Below are 17,058 nucleotides of genomic sequence, written 5' to 3' on the forward strand. Positions count from 1 at the left end.
CCTCAACGCCTCGCTCTTTACGCTAAAGTTTTTTATTGTTTTAAAAATAGAGTTGTGACACAGATTAAAACTTTAGCGTAAAGAGTGAGGCGGTGAGGAGGGGACAGTCCCTTTCATATACGGAATAATTTCAGTTTAAATGAGCACTCCTGCTAAATTCTAGGACCTCTGGATCGATACGATCACCCCTGGGGAAAAGAAAAAAACGAAAAAAAAAACAAATAAACCCGCATCCGTGATCTTTCTCCTGGCAAAAAATGCAAAATTCCACATTTTTGCACATAGGAGCTTGAAACCTCTACAATAGGTTTTTCCGATACACTGAATCTGATAGTGTGATTTTCATTAAGGTTCTATGAATTTTAGGGGGTGTTACCCTTATTTTTTGAAAACAAGGCAAATTTTCTCAGGCGCGTTACTTTTAATGGGTAAGACTAAAACTTGATGAAGCTTGTATATTTGCAATCAACATAAAAATATGATTCTTTTGATTTATCTATTGGTATCAAAATTCCATTTTTTAGAGTTTCGGTTACTATTGAGCCGGGTCGCTCCTTACTTACAGTTCGTTACCACGAACTGTCTGGAAAAAAACGCCTGAAAAAAAATTGTTGGTACTGTTATATTATCTGTAACACACGCGAGAAGTTTGGTTAATACTAATAAAATAAAACAAATAGGATAAAAATATAATAGTTTAGAAACAAATTTCGGCTATATATTTGCACATCAGGGGGTGGGGTGGGGGGGTGTGTGTGTAAAGCATAACATATTAAATGCGTAGCCTAACCTAGGTACTTTTTTCCTCCTAAACTCCAAAATAAAGAAGTTTAAATATTATAAACGCAGTGATAAAGCACTGTTTGCAATCCTCAGCATAGGAATTGTCCCTTGAAAGAAACCTGTTTGACTAGTTTCTTCAGCATGTTCGCTGTACAATATCGCGCATATAATGTATTACGGTAACAAATTATTTTATAACACCCTTCCGAAAAAAATCCTGGTTACGAACCTGATGATAAGTATTTTGAGCTAATTCGGCGAACTATAGAGCCTCTGAATGGCATTTTCAGCTAGTACTTAAAGTATGCTTCTTGACCCCCTTGAAACGTCTAATATGTCACTTTTATGATCTATTGTACATAAAAACAGTAGTTTAACAACCAATATGTTATACAATTTATGATTTGACAATTCCATATAATAGAATATCAATTTTAAAATAAGGAAATCTATCTGTCATATATAGTCGTCTCAACAACTGAACATACTACTATTTACAAGAGTATACAAGAGTATAATACCTGTCAAATATTCACAGCCAAAATTAGGTACTTGAAATCATGTCCTGCTTAGCATCTTATTATAAAATCAACTTAAGCAAGTCAGGTTCTTATGATTAATAAAAAACAATTCAAAGATGAATTTTTCACGAAAAAATAAAGAGCCATATTAAAACCTAAGATGAGAAAAAGAAAGGGACATAATAGGTTCCACAAATTACTATCAATGAATAAATGAAACCCTAAACAAAAGAAAATTTAAATTAATAATCACACCAAACATAAAGATTACAGATGGTGCTATAGATAAACAAATGAATCTTAAAATGAACGGAAATGGGAATGAATATTCCAGTCAAACTTAAAACGAGCCCAAATTACACAGACAGGAGTTAGGCTATCTTCCCCTAAACCCTTTAAAAGCTATAGCGTCATTTGTGCTTGGCTAAAAATGACTGTCAAGTGTATTTTTCATTTTTCTTAAGAATAATGTCATACAACAACAAAATGTCACAAGGCCAATCAAAGTTTACAAATAAAAGTGGTCCTATTCCCCCTCTGTCAAACCCTCCAAACAGCTTGAGTATTGATTGTGTTGTACTAAAAACGATAGGCATTTCGAACAGTGTGGCTTTATTAGTCAAAATATCGAAAAAAAAATACAATATACATGATAATCAAGACAAACGGAATAAATAATAAATAATGAAAGTAGACAGGTAGTTTAACATATAATTATACTAATTCCTAGAAACCTCAGCAATTTTAGATTTTTAAGTGTTCCAATTATAAAAGAAACAATGTTTGAAAAATATTTTGTTTATAGCACTATTGCCTATAAATGGTTCAAGGGTTGGTAAACCTAACCCCTGTGTGTGGTATACTCTGTTAGTTTTAAGCTTGACTTGATTATTCATTTTGATTCCTGCTTATTTTATGGTCTGTTTATTGATCTATTGCACTATCTGTTTTGTTTATATTTGATGCGGTAATCTATTTTAGTTTTTGCTCATTTTGCGTTTCATTTGTTCATCCATATTAATTTCTATTCGTTTTACGTTTGAACTGATAAAGTAATTTATTTCTGTTCATCTTAGGTTTTACAACGGCTCTTTACTTTTCCTTGAAAAACTTCTTCTTTTTTTTTAATTAGACTTTGTTCGTCTTTTATTGGCATATTCTTTGTTTTTAACTTTTTCTGCTTAAAAATCCAAATGCTGGATTGTAATTTAAGTGCTATACAGAACTTGTAAAATCAGTAAAATATTTTGATCAATAATAATTCTGCACAATAAATTCTTCATAATGGTTTTACTAACATAATTCTGGGCAAGGATGGATCCAGGACTTTTTTTCGGGGGGAAGGGGGGTTACTAATTTTTGACTTTTTCGGGGGGGAGGGGTTAATAATTTTTGACTCAGTTTTTGACTAATTTTACTGATTTTTACCTAGGTTTTACTAATTTTCGACTTATTTTCGACTCGGTCAAAAATTTCGGGGGGGTTCAAACCGGGTAGCCCCCCTGGATACGGCCTTAATTCTGGGTGAATGAATCGGGGTATTATTATTCATATGAATTGGAGATATGTTTAATTTTTTTCTTCTAGAGGGCTGGAGCTATCCTGACCCTAATCCTGTAATTACCCTTGAATACACACGTATCTTAGTCCGCTATTTTACTAATAGAAACTTTTATGCTATAATTTTTGTAATTTTCTGTTGCCAAAGTAAACGCATTTCGCGGTCATTTATTAAAAGGAGTTCTGTTTTTTGTGGTTAGAAAAGGATATATCAATCATAAATTTCTTTTACTGCCCTCTCATGAGAGGCGGCCGAGGAAAGATAGCTTATACGCTTTTTAGAGGCGCTTTGTTGGAATATTTTTGGGGAACCAGTAGATTTTTATATTTTTCCTTCTCTCTTAGGGTCCCCTTCTCTCTTAGGGTCTCTCTTAAAGTTTCAAGCCAACTGCACACCCAACACCAAACAAGCCCTATTTCCAATTATAAAACCTAAATTTAAACAATGGGCAAAGTACATTATTTATGGCCCCTATCCCATGGGGCTTTGGAGATCATATTATTTTGGGAATCGTATTTATTGGACCTATCGACAATCTGAATAAAATGGATATCTCAAAACTTTGATCAGATGTCTCATCGGGTTACATGGGGGATCAGGAAACAAAAAATTCTTGAGCTTTTCATTGCCAGCACTTGATCTGTCTATTTCCAATAGAATGAGCCCCCTCTGAAGTACCTACTACCATTTATTCCTTGGAAAGTGGCAGGGTGAAAAATAATAATACGTTGAAGTCAAATGACTCTTTACTTAGGCAGTGCTACTGCACGGCCTTTGATGAAACCAAGGCATTAAGTACTTCCGCGGTGATAAAAACTTAAAATTTAATAACGGCTATTTTTAACGTTCATTAAACAACTATTATCTATAAAATCATAAAAATCAAGTAGAAATCTGGCAATGAATTTGAAAAACAAACAAAAAAGTTTCAAGTCAATAGTTAAAAACCCTTTCCAATTCATAATTTCAATACACGCAACAACTGCTGAAGGATTTCAGTGTTATAATGTTTTCTATTGTTCAAGATCTCAGTATGATCCGATTTAAAATTTTAAAACTATCTTCAAGCCCATAATTAGTTACTCAGTGATTATTCGTCTTTTTCTTCAATTTAGTCAAAACAAGTTATTTGAAATTGCTTCATCTTTGTCACTAGTGAAAAGATTTCCACTGTCTGTCCAGAGTAATGTCGATTTTGTGATTTTGTGACATATGATTTTGTGAAAATCAAATTTAAAGTTGACACTCCCTATATTTTCAAAGGCAGCATAAAAAGTTTTATCTAGCACATCTAGACAAAGAAAAAAAACTAACTGTTTTGACCATTTTTAAAATGTTAAAAGTGATATCGGATATCAATTTCACTATAATTAGGGATGTAAAAGAAATGGGTGGCCTGTGTGGGAAATTCAGTCTGTACCATAAATCAGGAGTCCTAAAACTTTGAAAAAGCATTTTCAAAATTTACCTCGATTGAAGTCCAAAGGTTTGTTAATATTGTTCCGTATATATTCTCTCAATTCTACATATCTGAATACACGAAAAAACCAGTCCTGACAACCTGAAACGAAATAAAGAGCTTTAATGTGTGAGTTAATCTAGGTTATTAATTTTACTTTAAGAAACTAATTCAGTAAGTTCATTCATATCTTGACGTTTCATTACAGATTAAAACGAACAGAAATTATTCTGTACATGAGGGGAGTTTTCCCCTTCTTAATGCCTCGCTTTTCTCTCTGATTTTTTTTAGTATTTCTAAAAAAGCTTCATATTGTTCTAATTTAACGACCCTTGTGTCACTGGAGTCTTCCTTAAAGAATTGGAACAAAATTCTAACTTTAGCGTGAAAAGCGAGGTATTGAGGAGGGGGAAACCACCCCTATAATAATAATAATAATAATAATTTATTATAAGCCAAAAAACAGGCCATACAGAAGAGTATCCTTAATTACATTTTACAATAAAAATTGCATAAATATCAAGTTATACTCGTTGATGTCAATACTACCTTTATGCAACTATAACACTGCATGATTAACCTTTTTGCTGCTGTGTTAATGATACCGCGGACAACTAAGTTAACACCCTCCAAATACTTTTCCCTGAATATAGAAATTTTCCTGCCCACTGTTTGAAAATGGGCCACCTCCTCAATACCTAGGTTACATCTTGGGCAAGAGTAATCTGCATTTGCATATATACGTAATAATTTCTGTTCGCTTCAATTTTTAATGTTGCTCCTTACTTTCAGTTAAAAAACTAATTTTTTATTTAATTTCTTATCTTTGTTTTAAATAATATTGGGAACTCCTGCTCCACCTCCCGGAAAAATCCCCCCCCAATAGGAAAATACCCCCAGTGTGAAATTTACCCTGAAAAGTTCGCCCCCTGAAAACTTCCCTCCACATGGAAAATCCTCCTGCAGAAAATTCAACCCCCCCCCCCCGCCCCCCACACCCAAACAGTCACAATAACAAATACTATACGAAAAAATGGGTAAATTTTATAACTTAAATACCTTTCCCCAAGGCTATGAAGGGTCATGTTATATCAATAGGCATAGTTGTTGAGCCTTTCAACTGTGCTGAACAAAATGTTTATCTCAAAATTTTGATCGTATGATTTTTGGGGAAAAGGGACGTGGAAGGGAGGCTAGATACCCTTCAATCAGTTTGGTTACTTAAAAAGGGCAGTAGAACTTTTAATATTCGTTCAAATGAGCCCTCTCTCGATATTCTTGGACAATTGACTGGATACGATCATCCCTGGGAAAACAAACTATTAAAACAAACAAATAAACACGCATCCCTTATTTTTCTTCTGGCAAAGCAAAAAAATACAAAATTCCACATTTTTGCAGATAGGAGCTTAAAACCTCTACAACAAGGTTCTCTTATACGCTGAATCTTAGGGTGTTATTTTCATTTAGATTATTTGACTTTTAGGGGGTGCCTCCCTCCTTTGTCATAAATCAGGTAAATTTTATGAGGCTCGTAGCCTTTGATGGGTAACACTAAACGAATCTCATATATTTTAGAATCAACATATTAGCCCGATTCTTTTGATATATCTGTAGGTATTAAAATTCCATTTTTTAGAGTTACGGTTACTTTGAGCCGCATCGTTCCTTATTTACAATTAAATAAAAAAAACAAGTTTTTTAAACTGAAAGTAAGGAGCGACAATAAAACTTAAAACGAACAGAAATTATTCCGTATATGAACAGGGCTGTCCCCGCCTCAACGCCTCGCCATTTACGATAAAGTTTTTTATTTTTTTAAAGAATAAAGTTGTGAGACAGAGTAACACTTTAGCGTAAAGAGCGAGGCGTTGAGGAGGGGACAGCCCCGTTCATATAAGGACTAATTTCTGGTCGTTTTAAGTTTTATTGTCGCTCCTTACTTTCAGTTTAAAAAACTTGTTTGTTTTATTTAATTTTTGAACGTTTTTGAATAAATGCAGGTTTTGATCTTGGCTCACCGTACATGAATAACTAAAACAAAATTTTCATATTAATTTACTTTTATTTAGTTAAATGGCTTTCTCGAAACTTGTTTAATTATATTTACGAACGTTTTTATTAGTAATAAATATACATAGCTTACGAATTAACTTACGTAACGAACTTCTATATTCATATATTTTTAATTTGTTTATTAGGGAGTTCGCCCCCTAGTCAATACCTTGCTCTTTAAGCGAAAGTTCGAATTTTGTTCCAATTCTTTAAAAATGACCGCTTAATCACAAAGGCCGTTAATTAGAATAAATAGCTCTTATGAAAGTACTAAAAAATCTTTGGCTTAAAGAGCGAGCTATTGACTACGGGGTGAACCCAATCATATATGTAATATTTTCTGTTCGTTTGAAGTTTCGATGTTGCTGCTATTGCAGTTGAAATAGTTGTTTTTTTATATTAAATTTCTGATCTTGCTTTAAATAATGCTGGGAAGTCCGGCGTCCCCTTAACAGAATTGTCCATTCCCCCTTTAAAACTTCATGTACATATCCTACCCCCTAACCCCCGAACCACCCCCCCCCCCCACTACCCGGCAAAATCTCCCCTGAAAACGTCTGTATACGTCCAAATAACCAATACTATATATTAACATTGGGTAAAGTTCATAACTTTCAGCCCTACCCCCGGGAATTTCAGGGGATTGTTATCCCAAAAGACATACTTATTATATTTTCGAACATGCTGAACAAAACGGCTATCTCAAAATTTTGATCAGTAGACTTTGGGAAAAAAATGAGCGTGGGAGGGGGCCTAGTCGCCCTCCATTTTTTTTGGTCACTTAAAAAGGGCACTAAAACTTTTAATTTCCGTTCCAGTTAGCCCTCTCATGATATTCTAGGACAACTGGGTCGATACGATCACCCCTGGGGAAAAAAAAAAAAAAAAAACAAACAAACAAACACGCACCCGTGATCTTTCTTCTGGCAAAAAATGCAAAATTCCACATTTTTGTAGATGGGAGCTTGAAACCTCTACAGTAGGGTTCTCTGATACGCTGAATATGATGGTGTGATTTTCATTAAGGTTCTATAACTTTTAGGGGTCTTTCCTCCTTTTTTCAAAAATCAGCCAAATTTTCTCAGCGCCTAACTTTTGATGGGTACAATTAAACTTGATGAAACGTATATATTTGAAATCAACATTAAAATCTGATTCCTTTGATGTATCTATTTGTATCAAAATACCATTTTCTAGAGTTTCGGTTACCATTGAGCCGGGTCGCTCCTTACTTACAGTTCGTTACCACGAACTGTTTGATTCGTCACTACGAACTGTTTCATTATGAAATTTTGTAGCAAAAATACAATGGAATATTTTTATGTTCTCAAAACAGGTGAAGATCACATCATCACATGCTATATACTAGAATACGAAAAAAGAAATCAATCAAAGGTAGAATTGACTTACTTTGTTTATTAAAAGTAAATAATGACATTAAAACTTAAATCAAACCGAAAATATCCTATATATTATGAGGCTGCTCTACCACCTCAATCTGTTCTTTACAGTATACTTTCCTCCTTGATACTCTAAGACAGGGGCGTTATTTGCTATGGGCCAGGGGGGCAACTGCCCCTCCCAGACCTTTGTTTGCCCCCAGCTGAAATATAGTTTCTTCCAAAATCTTGTCAAAGTTAAGATAAACCTGCGTAATTCATGCATCAACAGGAACAGATCAGTTTTTTAGTACATAATTACCTTTACAGTACTATAATACACCTTTATATAGTATTATAATGTACCTTTATAGTACTTTTAAAGTAGTAAATAGTACCTTTATGGTACCAAACGTCTTTTTTTTTTTAGATTTTACTGTTATTTTCACTTGATTTGGGAAAATTGGCGACAACTTTGCCCCACCCCCCTCCAGGATTCTGACGAAATTACACCCCTGCTCAAAGAAGTTTCATTGTCTTATCATAATCTTTGAGAATGGAATGTCTTGTTTATTCATATTTGCTCTTGGCAATGTAGTTTCTGTTCAAAAGTTTTCAAATGAAAACGGTAAATAAAAGACATAAAATTATCAATTGACTATGCTTGTTAAATTCTAAAATTCTTTCAGTAAGACACCAGTCAAAATTTATCTTATAGAGCATAGGGCTGAGGAGGATGCCATCTCCCCTCCCAAATAAAAGATAGTTTCTTTATTTTAATCTTGATCTTTAATTTAGGCACAAAATACATTTTTTTAAACTAAATTTCTCTCTATTTTAAATATTACGAGTTAATTTAAATATGATGGGAATTGCCGTCTCCTAATTCACACTACGAAACTCTCCCAACTAAGTTGCTTATGCTAAGATTTAACGCTTTGAAAATGAAATCAGCCTTAAAAAAGGCGGACCCTCAAGACAAATTTTGTAGAGGGGGCTGAAACGTAATAAAATAATTTTTAGGTCCTGATTATCAAGAAGAAGGGGAGTTATTGCACAATATTGCTCCTGGGGTTTCCCCGTCCCCTTCCGACATTGTGTATGAATTTCAATGTAATCTTTTATTTCATACAATATACATCCACAGTAATAAGTGATCTTTCTCCCTCCCATATTGCACGGTTAGTTTATCCATACAAATAAAGGAATATTAGAGAGGAAGTCTCCAGCCGAAATACATATGAAGGATCTATCAGGAAGAGTTGAAAAATTCTGCAATAAAATGTACAATTTTTAAGGCTTCAGGCTCCTTCTCTCCCCATGAAATGTCTAATGACCTACTTCGACCCTGGCGTAAAAAATGCAGTATTCTGGAATTTGGCATATGTAGTATTGCTACATACATGATTAATATGCTAGCCGTTCCTTCTGTACGGACTGCGCGTATGTTTAGGCAAGAATGCGCCACCGCTTACCAGTATGACCTTTGAAATGAAGAGACAATACATACACTTTTTTCCATAACTTCAAACTACAAGGCTATTTTATAGTTTTCCTTTAATATCCTTTTGACTCTAGTCGGTCAAAAAAAATTATTTTGTGGCAAGAAATGGCAGAATTCGGTAATTTGTTGTGGCTTGATCCTTTTGCAAATTTAAAAGGACGCCAAACTTTGACGTTCATATTGAATGAACCATCTCTCGATCTTTGAGCATCATTGTTTCGACACGATTGCTCCCGAGCAAAAACGAACAAGTAAACACGCTTCCACGACCAGCTCTCTCAGAAAAAAAAAAATAAATCTCTTGATTTTTTCATATAGCCACTTGAAACTCCAATGCACAGCTCTTGTAAATTCTTAATTTAATTAAATAATTTTCATTACACTCACAATCATCTTTGCAAAAGAAAAACTAGGGACATGGGTTCTCCCCCCAGACCCACTCTCGATCGACGCTACTGAATTAAATTTAGACTCAATTTGTCAGGATCATATTATTAAGGGGCCTAATATGTATCAAATACAACATAGATGCTCCACCCAAAAACTTAAGCGATTGTAATAATTATTTGCACGCTGTATCAAAAACTGTCAGAGCGAACAAAGTACCTAATTTAGAACCTTGATAAGATAAAAAGGCTCATAAAACAGACTTATCCCGTTTTGGGAGACGGACAAATTTCTCATTGGGCAAAAACCTGCCTCCATTTATAGCAATGATTTAAGCATTCAAACTTTTCTGGATTTTCTAGATAAACTGACTGGTCAAGATTCTAGATACACAAGATTTTTAGATAAACTGACTGGTCAAGATTATCAATTGCTTTTGAAAGATCAGAAAAAATAATTGCAACAAATGATCCCTTACAATACAAAATTTCTAGAATAGTATCTGACATTAAAACAAGGCATTGAGTTGCACTACGCTCTAGTCTGAAGACTGATATAAGGTAATCAATGATAAAGTAAATACAGATGGCACCCTTCAAAATTAATTTAAAACTTGTAAGGGACATGCAATTCTAAACCATATGATTAGTTTCTGATTGTCGATAGTTTTGGACAAGCCTGAACTGATAATATCAAAGCCAGTTAGGTTTGTAGTACGAACCATGATAATCAAAAGGGGGTGTCAATATGAGTACGACCAGTCTTTACTACAGGTAAAATAAATACTAGGAGAAACAAAAGCCCTGCTACGGCATCTTTTTTTATTTTTTGAACGGGTAATATTATCTCACATAGCTGAGTAAATAAATCCCGATGAAAAATTTCGAAAAACCTTAGGAAATCACAATGTTTTTAAATAGGTCAAAGGTCAGTAAGATTTCTCGAGAAGTATGTCTTAGGAATCAGAAAAAAAACAGAAGAATATTTCAAAATATGTATTAATACGTGTTAATGGACTGTCGACTATATTTAACCTCTTTTTTGTGAATTATGCAAAGGAAAAGCCTTATATTCTCGGTCAGGGTTTGTAAGGCTCTTTGGAACTTCTAACTTTCTTAGGCCTTTTAACCTCTTGGAACTTAAGAACAATTACAGGTATGTTTTCAGCTCTGTTTTTATTAGGTGGTAAGAAAATGGAGAATTCGATTGAAGATATTGAATCCATTGCCTTACAATGTTGAAAGAGAAACTGTTTAAATTGAAATTGAAAGTTCTAGTGCCCTAGAACTAGTTTTAGAGGTATCACCACAGCAAAGTGATGTTTTCTACCGTTTTGTGGCACAAAACGTAAATTTAGGCAGAAAGACGAGCAAAATAATCATAAGTGCAAATTCTTAGAGAGTCAATCGATTTGGAGCTATAAAATAATATATATATATTAAGCTTCCAAGTCCAGAGGTCAAAATAATATGCAATTATTTTCATGCCTCTCTTAACTGAGTGGAGCCATCTGAAGCATCATAAAATATGTATAGTGGTGTGCAACTACACATAAGATAAAATAAGGAGGAACTTTGAATCTTTCTATGGGGGAGGGGGTGCAAGAAGCCCCAAAAAGTGCATTTTCATGCCTAACTTTTCTAACTTTCAGGGAACCTTCAGATTTTTTCTTTACCAAAGCTATATTACAGGCAATACACAAATTTTCTAAGTGTGACATGAAAAAATATATTCATATGCTTGCCTGTATAAAAGAAGGAGGGGTAGGGGTATTCTTTACAAAAAAGATTTGTCGAAAAAACTTCTATTGAAAACTATAGTAATAATGACCACAAAATTCTTTTTTTAATGCTTCAGACCTCCCCCTTCCCAGAGAATTATTTGAAAGGATGTACATTATAGGGGATAATTATCATGTTCGACACATCATCATACGAATATTAAATCTGGATATAAGAAAATATGCTGAAGAAAAGAGTGGTAGTCTCACTTACATTTAAAAGAGCTTTGGTTCAGGCAGTTCGAAGTAAAAGGGGTTAAACTCCCTAAAAAAGGGGGTAGGATATTGATACAGACTATACATTGAAATCCAGTATGTATGAGATCCCTAAGGCCGCTACCTGCAAAAGATGGAATTGCTTACTTTTCTAAAGTAAGATGAGCACACATGCGCGTTTACATTTTTTCCACGGGCGATCACAAGGAAGCATTATTCGTTGGTTATTTGAAATAAAGCTTCGTTTGAATGAAAATTTCATGATGTATAGCCCTTTTCAATTAATAAAGATATCACGCTACAGGAAAGTATCAAATCTTGATATTTTGTCCTGTAAAACAGCAATTTTAGCCAGAACAAGGCCAAAATATTATCCAGCTAAAGTTCTGTTAATTATTAAATGTTGTTGGCTAAGGATCTAACACTGGGAAAAAAGATTCTTGGGAATAAGCTAGTGAAGATGATTCAATAGTGACAGAAAATTCGTCTCCATAATTTAATTTTTTTTTATCTAAGCTAATGTAACAAAAGACATTCTGTGTCATCTACACATTTTTATGCTAATATTTTTTTTTACTATAAGCATTAAGCAATAAACAAATTTGAGAGAAGTCAGCTAAACAAAAAATTAAATAAAAAAGTTGAATATGACGTTTTATATGGTTTCAAAACATACCTATGTTTTTTTGTTTTTTTTTTACCATAGGCATTAAACAATGAACATATTTGAGAGAAGCCAGTTAAAAAAAAATAAATGAAAAATTTGAATTATGCTGTTTTATATGGTTTCAAAATATGCTTGACTGTAATATTTAGAACATGATTCAGGCCCCAATTATAAATTTGAGCTAGTGCTGATATCCAAGAAAGAGTGGAAGCCGGTTTTCCGTTTTTCTTTAGTCTATTGTATTAGCTCTACCCCATTTAATTATTATTAATAATAATGAGAGCCGTAAACTAAATTAGGCAGACATAAAAAAATCTTAAAAAAGGTTTCCTTATTTGACCTTACCACGCTTAAAATATGTAATGAATCCAGAAGGACCGGTGGTCAAGAGCCATTGATTTAATCATGATGCGAAATTATAATTACTCAGCACAAATTCACCGTTTTGAACATCCAAAAGACTATTTAAATAATACCAGATATAAAAAATTGTTATGCATTCAAAGCCTAAAAAGGAGATCGGAAGCATCATTTTACAACTCTTTATAATAACTTTTTGAACACGCAATCCGTACCCAATGATTAAGCGTAAAATTACGGCATACATTAATTTTGTAATTTGAATTGAAATGATTCTATTAGTGTTTAGTAGGTATAGTATATTCTATTAATAGATAGCTTGCTGTAGTCATGTCAAGATGATGCCAAAGAAGGGACTGAGCCCTCCTGTGCTTTAACCTTTTTTTTCAACCACTTTGAACGTTTCTACAAAGCAACTGTCATTACCGGACAACCCTAAAATTTAAATCTTAAGGTTATTACCAACGTCTTTTAGTCATCACAATATACTGTTTGAATAGAAACATTGCTAAGAAATTATAATATTAAAAGGGCAGGGTGACTAAGCTATCTCCTTTTGTTTTCGATACATTTTAACCTACTTTGAAAGCTACCTTTAGAAGCTAATTACAATCGTTCTAAACGCTATTTCTAATCAATCACTTTAAAGGATATCAGTCTAAAACAAAAGGGATTTACGAAATATAGGTCTAAGGATAAGTCATTTAAAAAGTTTCTTCTAGGCAAAAGGGCTAACAGGCATCAATATTTTGAACATCTTAACCACAAAGCTAAACCTTTTGGCTTGAGCAGTAAACAAGTTTTCGATGCAATGGGGAGAAGAATTATTTATATCAAGCGATTCATCACAAAAAACCGTTGGTATAGTGACTCGTGCTTACAGTAATAGGAAAAATAAAGACGAAATCTTACAAACAATATATGCATCAAACATTTTCCATTTCATTCTGATTTATAAGTAAGAATAAAAATATTTTAAAGGTACCCATCAATAGTATTTAGCAAAATTGATTTTGTAAAATTTTAGAAAAGGGGGAAAACATTTTTTAAGAATAACTCAATCCGGATGAAATTGCACCTCATTCCAAATTTCCAAGCCTCAACTACAAAAATGCAAAATTTTGCATTTTAGCGTCATAGATGCCTGCGTATTTCTTCTTTTTTTCCCTTTTTTTTACCAGGGTAGGATTTTAGGAAGTTATTTTATGAACGGAATTCATGATTACTAGTAATCTTTGAAAGAGCAAAAGTGATTAGAAGAGAACCTGACCACCTCCTGCGCGGTTTAGGGACGGGGAAACGTCGTGGCACAAAACGGTGGTGTATTAACTTTTTAAGGTGGTCTAAAGGTCGTAAAGGTCGAACTGTAAAAATCTAAAGGTCGAACTGTGTAAAACAAAGGTCTCCAAATGTCGCACAAACCATGCAACCTTCAGGACATGGGCCCAAAGCTCTAAAAAATTACTCATTTTATATAAAAGGATTTATAAATGAATCTACGAAGAAAAGTGGACATTTTATACATTGTTGAACTCGTATATTTTGGTCATTGGTGTTATGGATTTTACAAGAAGTGACCCTAACCTATCCGACTGACAATTTCCAAAAATAAAGTTTATCATTAAATTGTGTTAGAAAAGTGAGAATGTTATACCTGAGTAGGATTTTGATTGTACAAAAATTTTGTACACAGTTGTAGGGTCCAAAGTCCTTCATTTTTTCATGCGACTGAAATATTATTTGAGTACATTGATATAGGTTCAACAGCTAATTGATAAACTATGAGAGAAAGGGATCTAATCATGACATTTTAAATGGAGCTTTGGGAACAGCTACAGTCCTGAATGATTGAAGGGCTATGTATAAGCTTCCTCCCTTTTTCGCCCAAAACCGCAGTCGCAGTGACTGCTTGAATTGAAAGAAGAGTCGTAGAATATCGTAAGAGGCACAAAACCTCATTATAGCAAAGCATGATTTGAGACTAAAAGAGAAAATAGTTACTATAAAGAGATTCCCTGAAATACCCTGGATTTGATCTAAGAAAATAAACAGAAATTAAACCGAAAAAAAACAAGTTTTTACGCATGAAAGTAAAAGACAGCAACGGAACTACAAACAAAAGGAAACTATCCTAAATATTAGGGGGCTTCCACCTCTTATATATAGGAAAATATAAATGATAATGCTCATATGTTAATATCTGCTCATTTTGTTTTTATATCAACATCACTCTACATTTCAATGCGGAAAAAGATTTTTTTTTAGTTTAAAAATGTAGACCATCGTAGAAATTAATTATCAGCCATTGCTGGCACGAATTTTACTACCAGGGGAATCCCTGGCTATATGATGAATCCACTTTAATATATTTAAGAAGAATGAGTGTCAAATTTTTCATTTTTAAAGTTTTGACACTATAACATGAAAAACTAGATTGTTTCTTACTGAAAGAAAAACACTGGTGGATGTCAAAATTAATAAGAACCTGAAAATTTTTTATGGAAACCCCAATATCGGGCCAAAAAATACATTTAGTTTTTGAAACCCAGAACTTTGTCTAAATTTTGCTTCCTGATTTCAGTATAATCTTTCATTTTGTTTCTACTAGCCTCATTCAAGTATAATCTTGTCAATAGTGAACCATGTCAATAATGAAATCTTGTCAAATATTTTTAGAATAAAAATCACCAATTAACGTTTAAACAGGCAAAAAAATATTTTCTAACACTGAATAAATTTCAATAAGATAAAATAAGCTTTTCAATTGAAAATATTGCGCAACATTAAAATTTAAAACAGAAAGAATTTAGCCTGTATATGAGGGGCTGCCATCTCTTTCAATGCTTAAGTTTTTTTTCTCCCGATGCTTCAAGAACAAATCCTCTTGTACACACGCAGTTTGATAAAAAGTTTAATTTTATTATGAGTATGCTTCGAGAATTACAGGATGTGTACTAAACAATAAAGGTTTGCAGTTCAAATATTTTGAAAGAAATTCGATAAATAATACACTTGAATTACTAATTTTCTATATCTGTTGTACTTCAACATGCTTTGAATGAAGCACTAGTAAAACCTTAGTGTAAAGAGTCAGGGTTGCAGGGGGCTCTCATGTGCAGGTTAATATTCGTTGGATTATATTTTTAATATCCTTCTTTACTTCCATTTGAAAGTTTATTTTTTATTCTAACTTGTGTTTATTTTTCATTTATTAAATGTGAAGGGGGGCTCAACCCCAACTACTTAATTTTTTAAGTAAAAGTTTTGTGCAACAGTTTTTCAGGAATGATAAGTTTCTCTGGAAAGCCAAAACCCTTAAAATATTTCTCGGTGGGGTTTTGGGTCTCAAACTTCAGCAAAAAATTTTAATGTCATAATCTTTACGTTTATAAAGGGTGTTTCCTCAAATAAATTTACCATTAAAATAGATAATATCCTTTTTTCTTTTGTATTGACTGCTTGTACTATGAGGAGGAAATGTGCCACCCATGACATTATAGCTTCTGAAAATTAGAGAATATTAAATATATTCTTGACAACTATAAATCGATTCATTGTTTAAGAATTTTACTCGATAGTATTTTTTCTCTTTTGGGCAAAAACTATTATTATGTACCTTGAAATGTAAAAATTGTCACCTTGTGTGATGTCATTTATTTATTTGCATAAAAAGAGCACTAGGACTTCGAAAGCTCCTTTTTGATGTTTATGTCCGATGGTTTGATGAAAGGAAAAACAAAATCGTGATTGTGATTCCTTGGAAAAATATGGAATGATTTCTTATGCACAAGTTTAACAATTGCGTTCTATGCCTCTCAGATACTCTAAAGTTGATGGTTTAATCTTCGTCAAAAATACCTTTTTTTGTGGCTTTTCTAAAGCCTGTTTTTTTTTTTAGAATTCCCCAATTTTTTAGACTAATAGGCTTTTATAAGTAACTTTAAATGATTAAAGTTACTAATAAGTAACTTAATAAGTTACTAATAAGTTAAATAAGTAACTTTAAAGATGTATATGTTTGTAAAATTTCCATAATATTCAGCTTTTTTGTATTCATATCCTGCTATCAAAGGTCCTTTTTGATGTTTCTGTTATTATTGATACGGGTTGTTCTTTGCTTTTGGTTCGTTACCACGAACTGGTTGATAAATTATGAAAACAATAGTCATCAAATCAGAAGGTAAAATAATTTGTGTTAGCACATAAAAAGTCCAAGATGTGACGAGGAGAGAAGTTCATTCTTAGGTCATTAATTTTGCGAAAAACCAAGAAAACAGGAAAAACTCCACTTCGGTTGTAAACCAAACCATTGGTTACTCTTTCTCATCAAAATCTCTCAATAGACCTAAGATGTTGCTCTTGACAATTCTCTAGTAATTATAAGTG

At 33.1% G+C, this 17,058-nt stretch overlaps 1 protein-coding gene across 1 annotated transcript in view; it reads right to left on the minus strand.

Moving 5' to 3' along the window:
- The window catches only part of LOC148943480 (uncharacterized), an 87,196-nt gene extending 71,034 nt beyond the window's left edge, over positions 1–16,162 (minus strand). The window contains exons 1-3 of the mRNA XM_089101146.1: positions 16,090–16,162; positions 11,644–11,769; positions 4,334–4,426 (exon numbers count right to left, since the gene is read on the minus strand). Of these exons, the coding sequence (XP_088957272.1) occupies positions 4,334–4,426; positions 11,644–11,769; positions 16,090–16,162 (292 nt within the window). The remainder of the gene's footprint in view (positions 1–4,333; positions 4,427–11,643; positions 11,770–16,089) is intronic.
- Positions 16,163–17,058: the final 896 nt, after the last annotated feature.

The sequence above is a fragment of the Artemia sp. Qi Xiang Cuo genome, chromosome 15 (genome assembly GCF_049724085.1).
Source record: "Artemia sp. Qi Xiang Cuo chromosome 15, ASM4972408v1, whole genome shotgun sequence".
Classification (NCBI taxonomy): Eukaryota; Metazoa; Arthropoda; class Branchiopoda; order Anostraca; family Artemiidae; genus Artemia; species Artemia sp. Qi Xiang Cuo.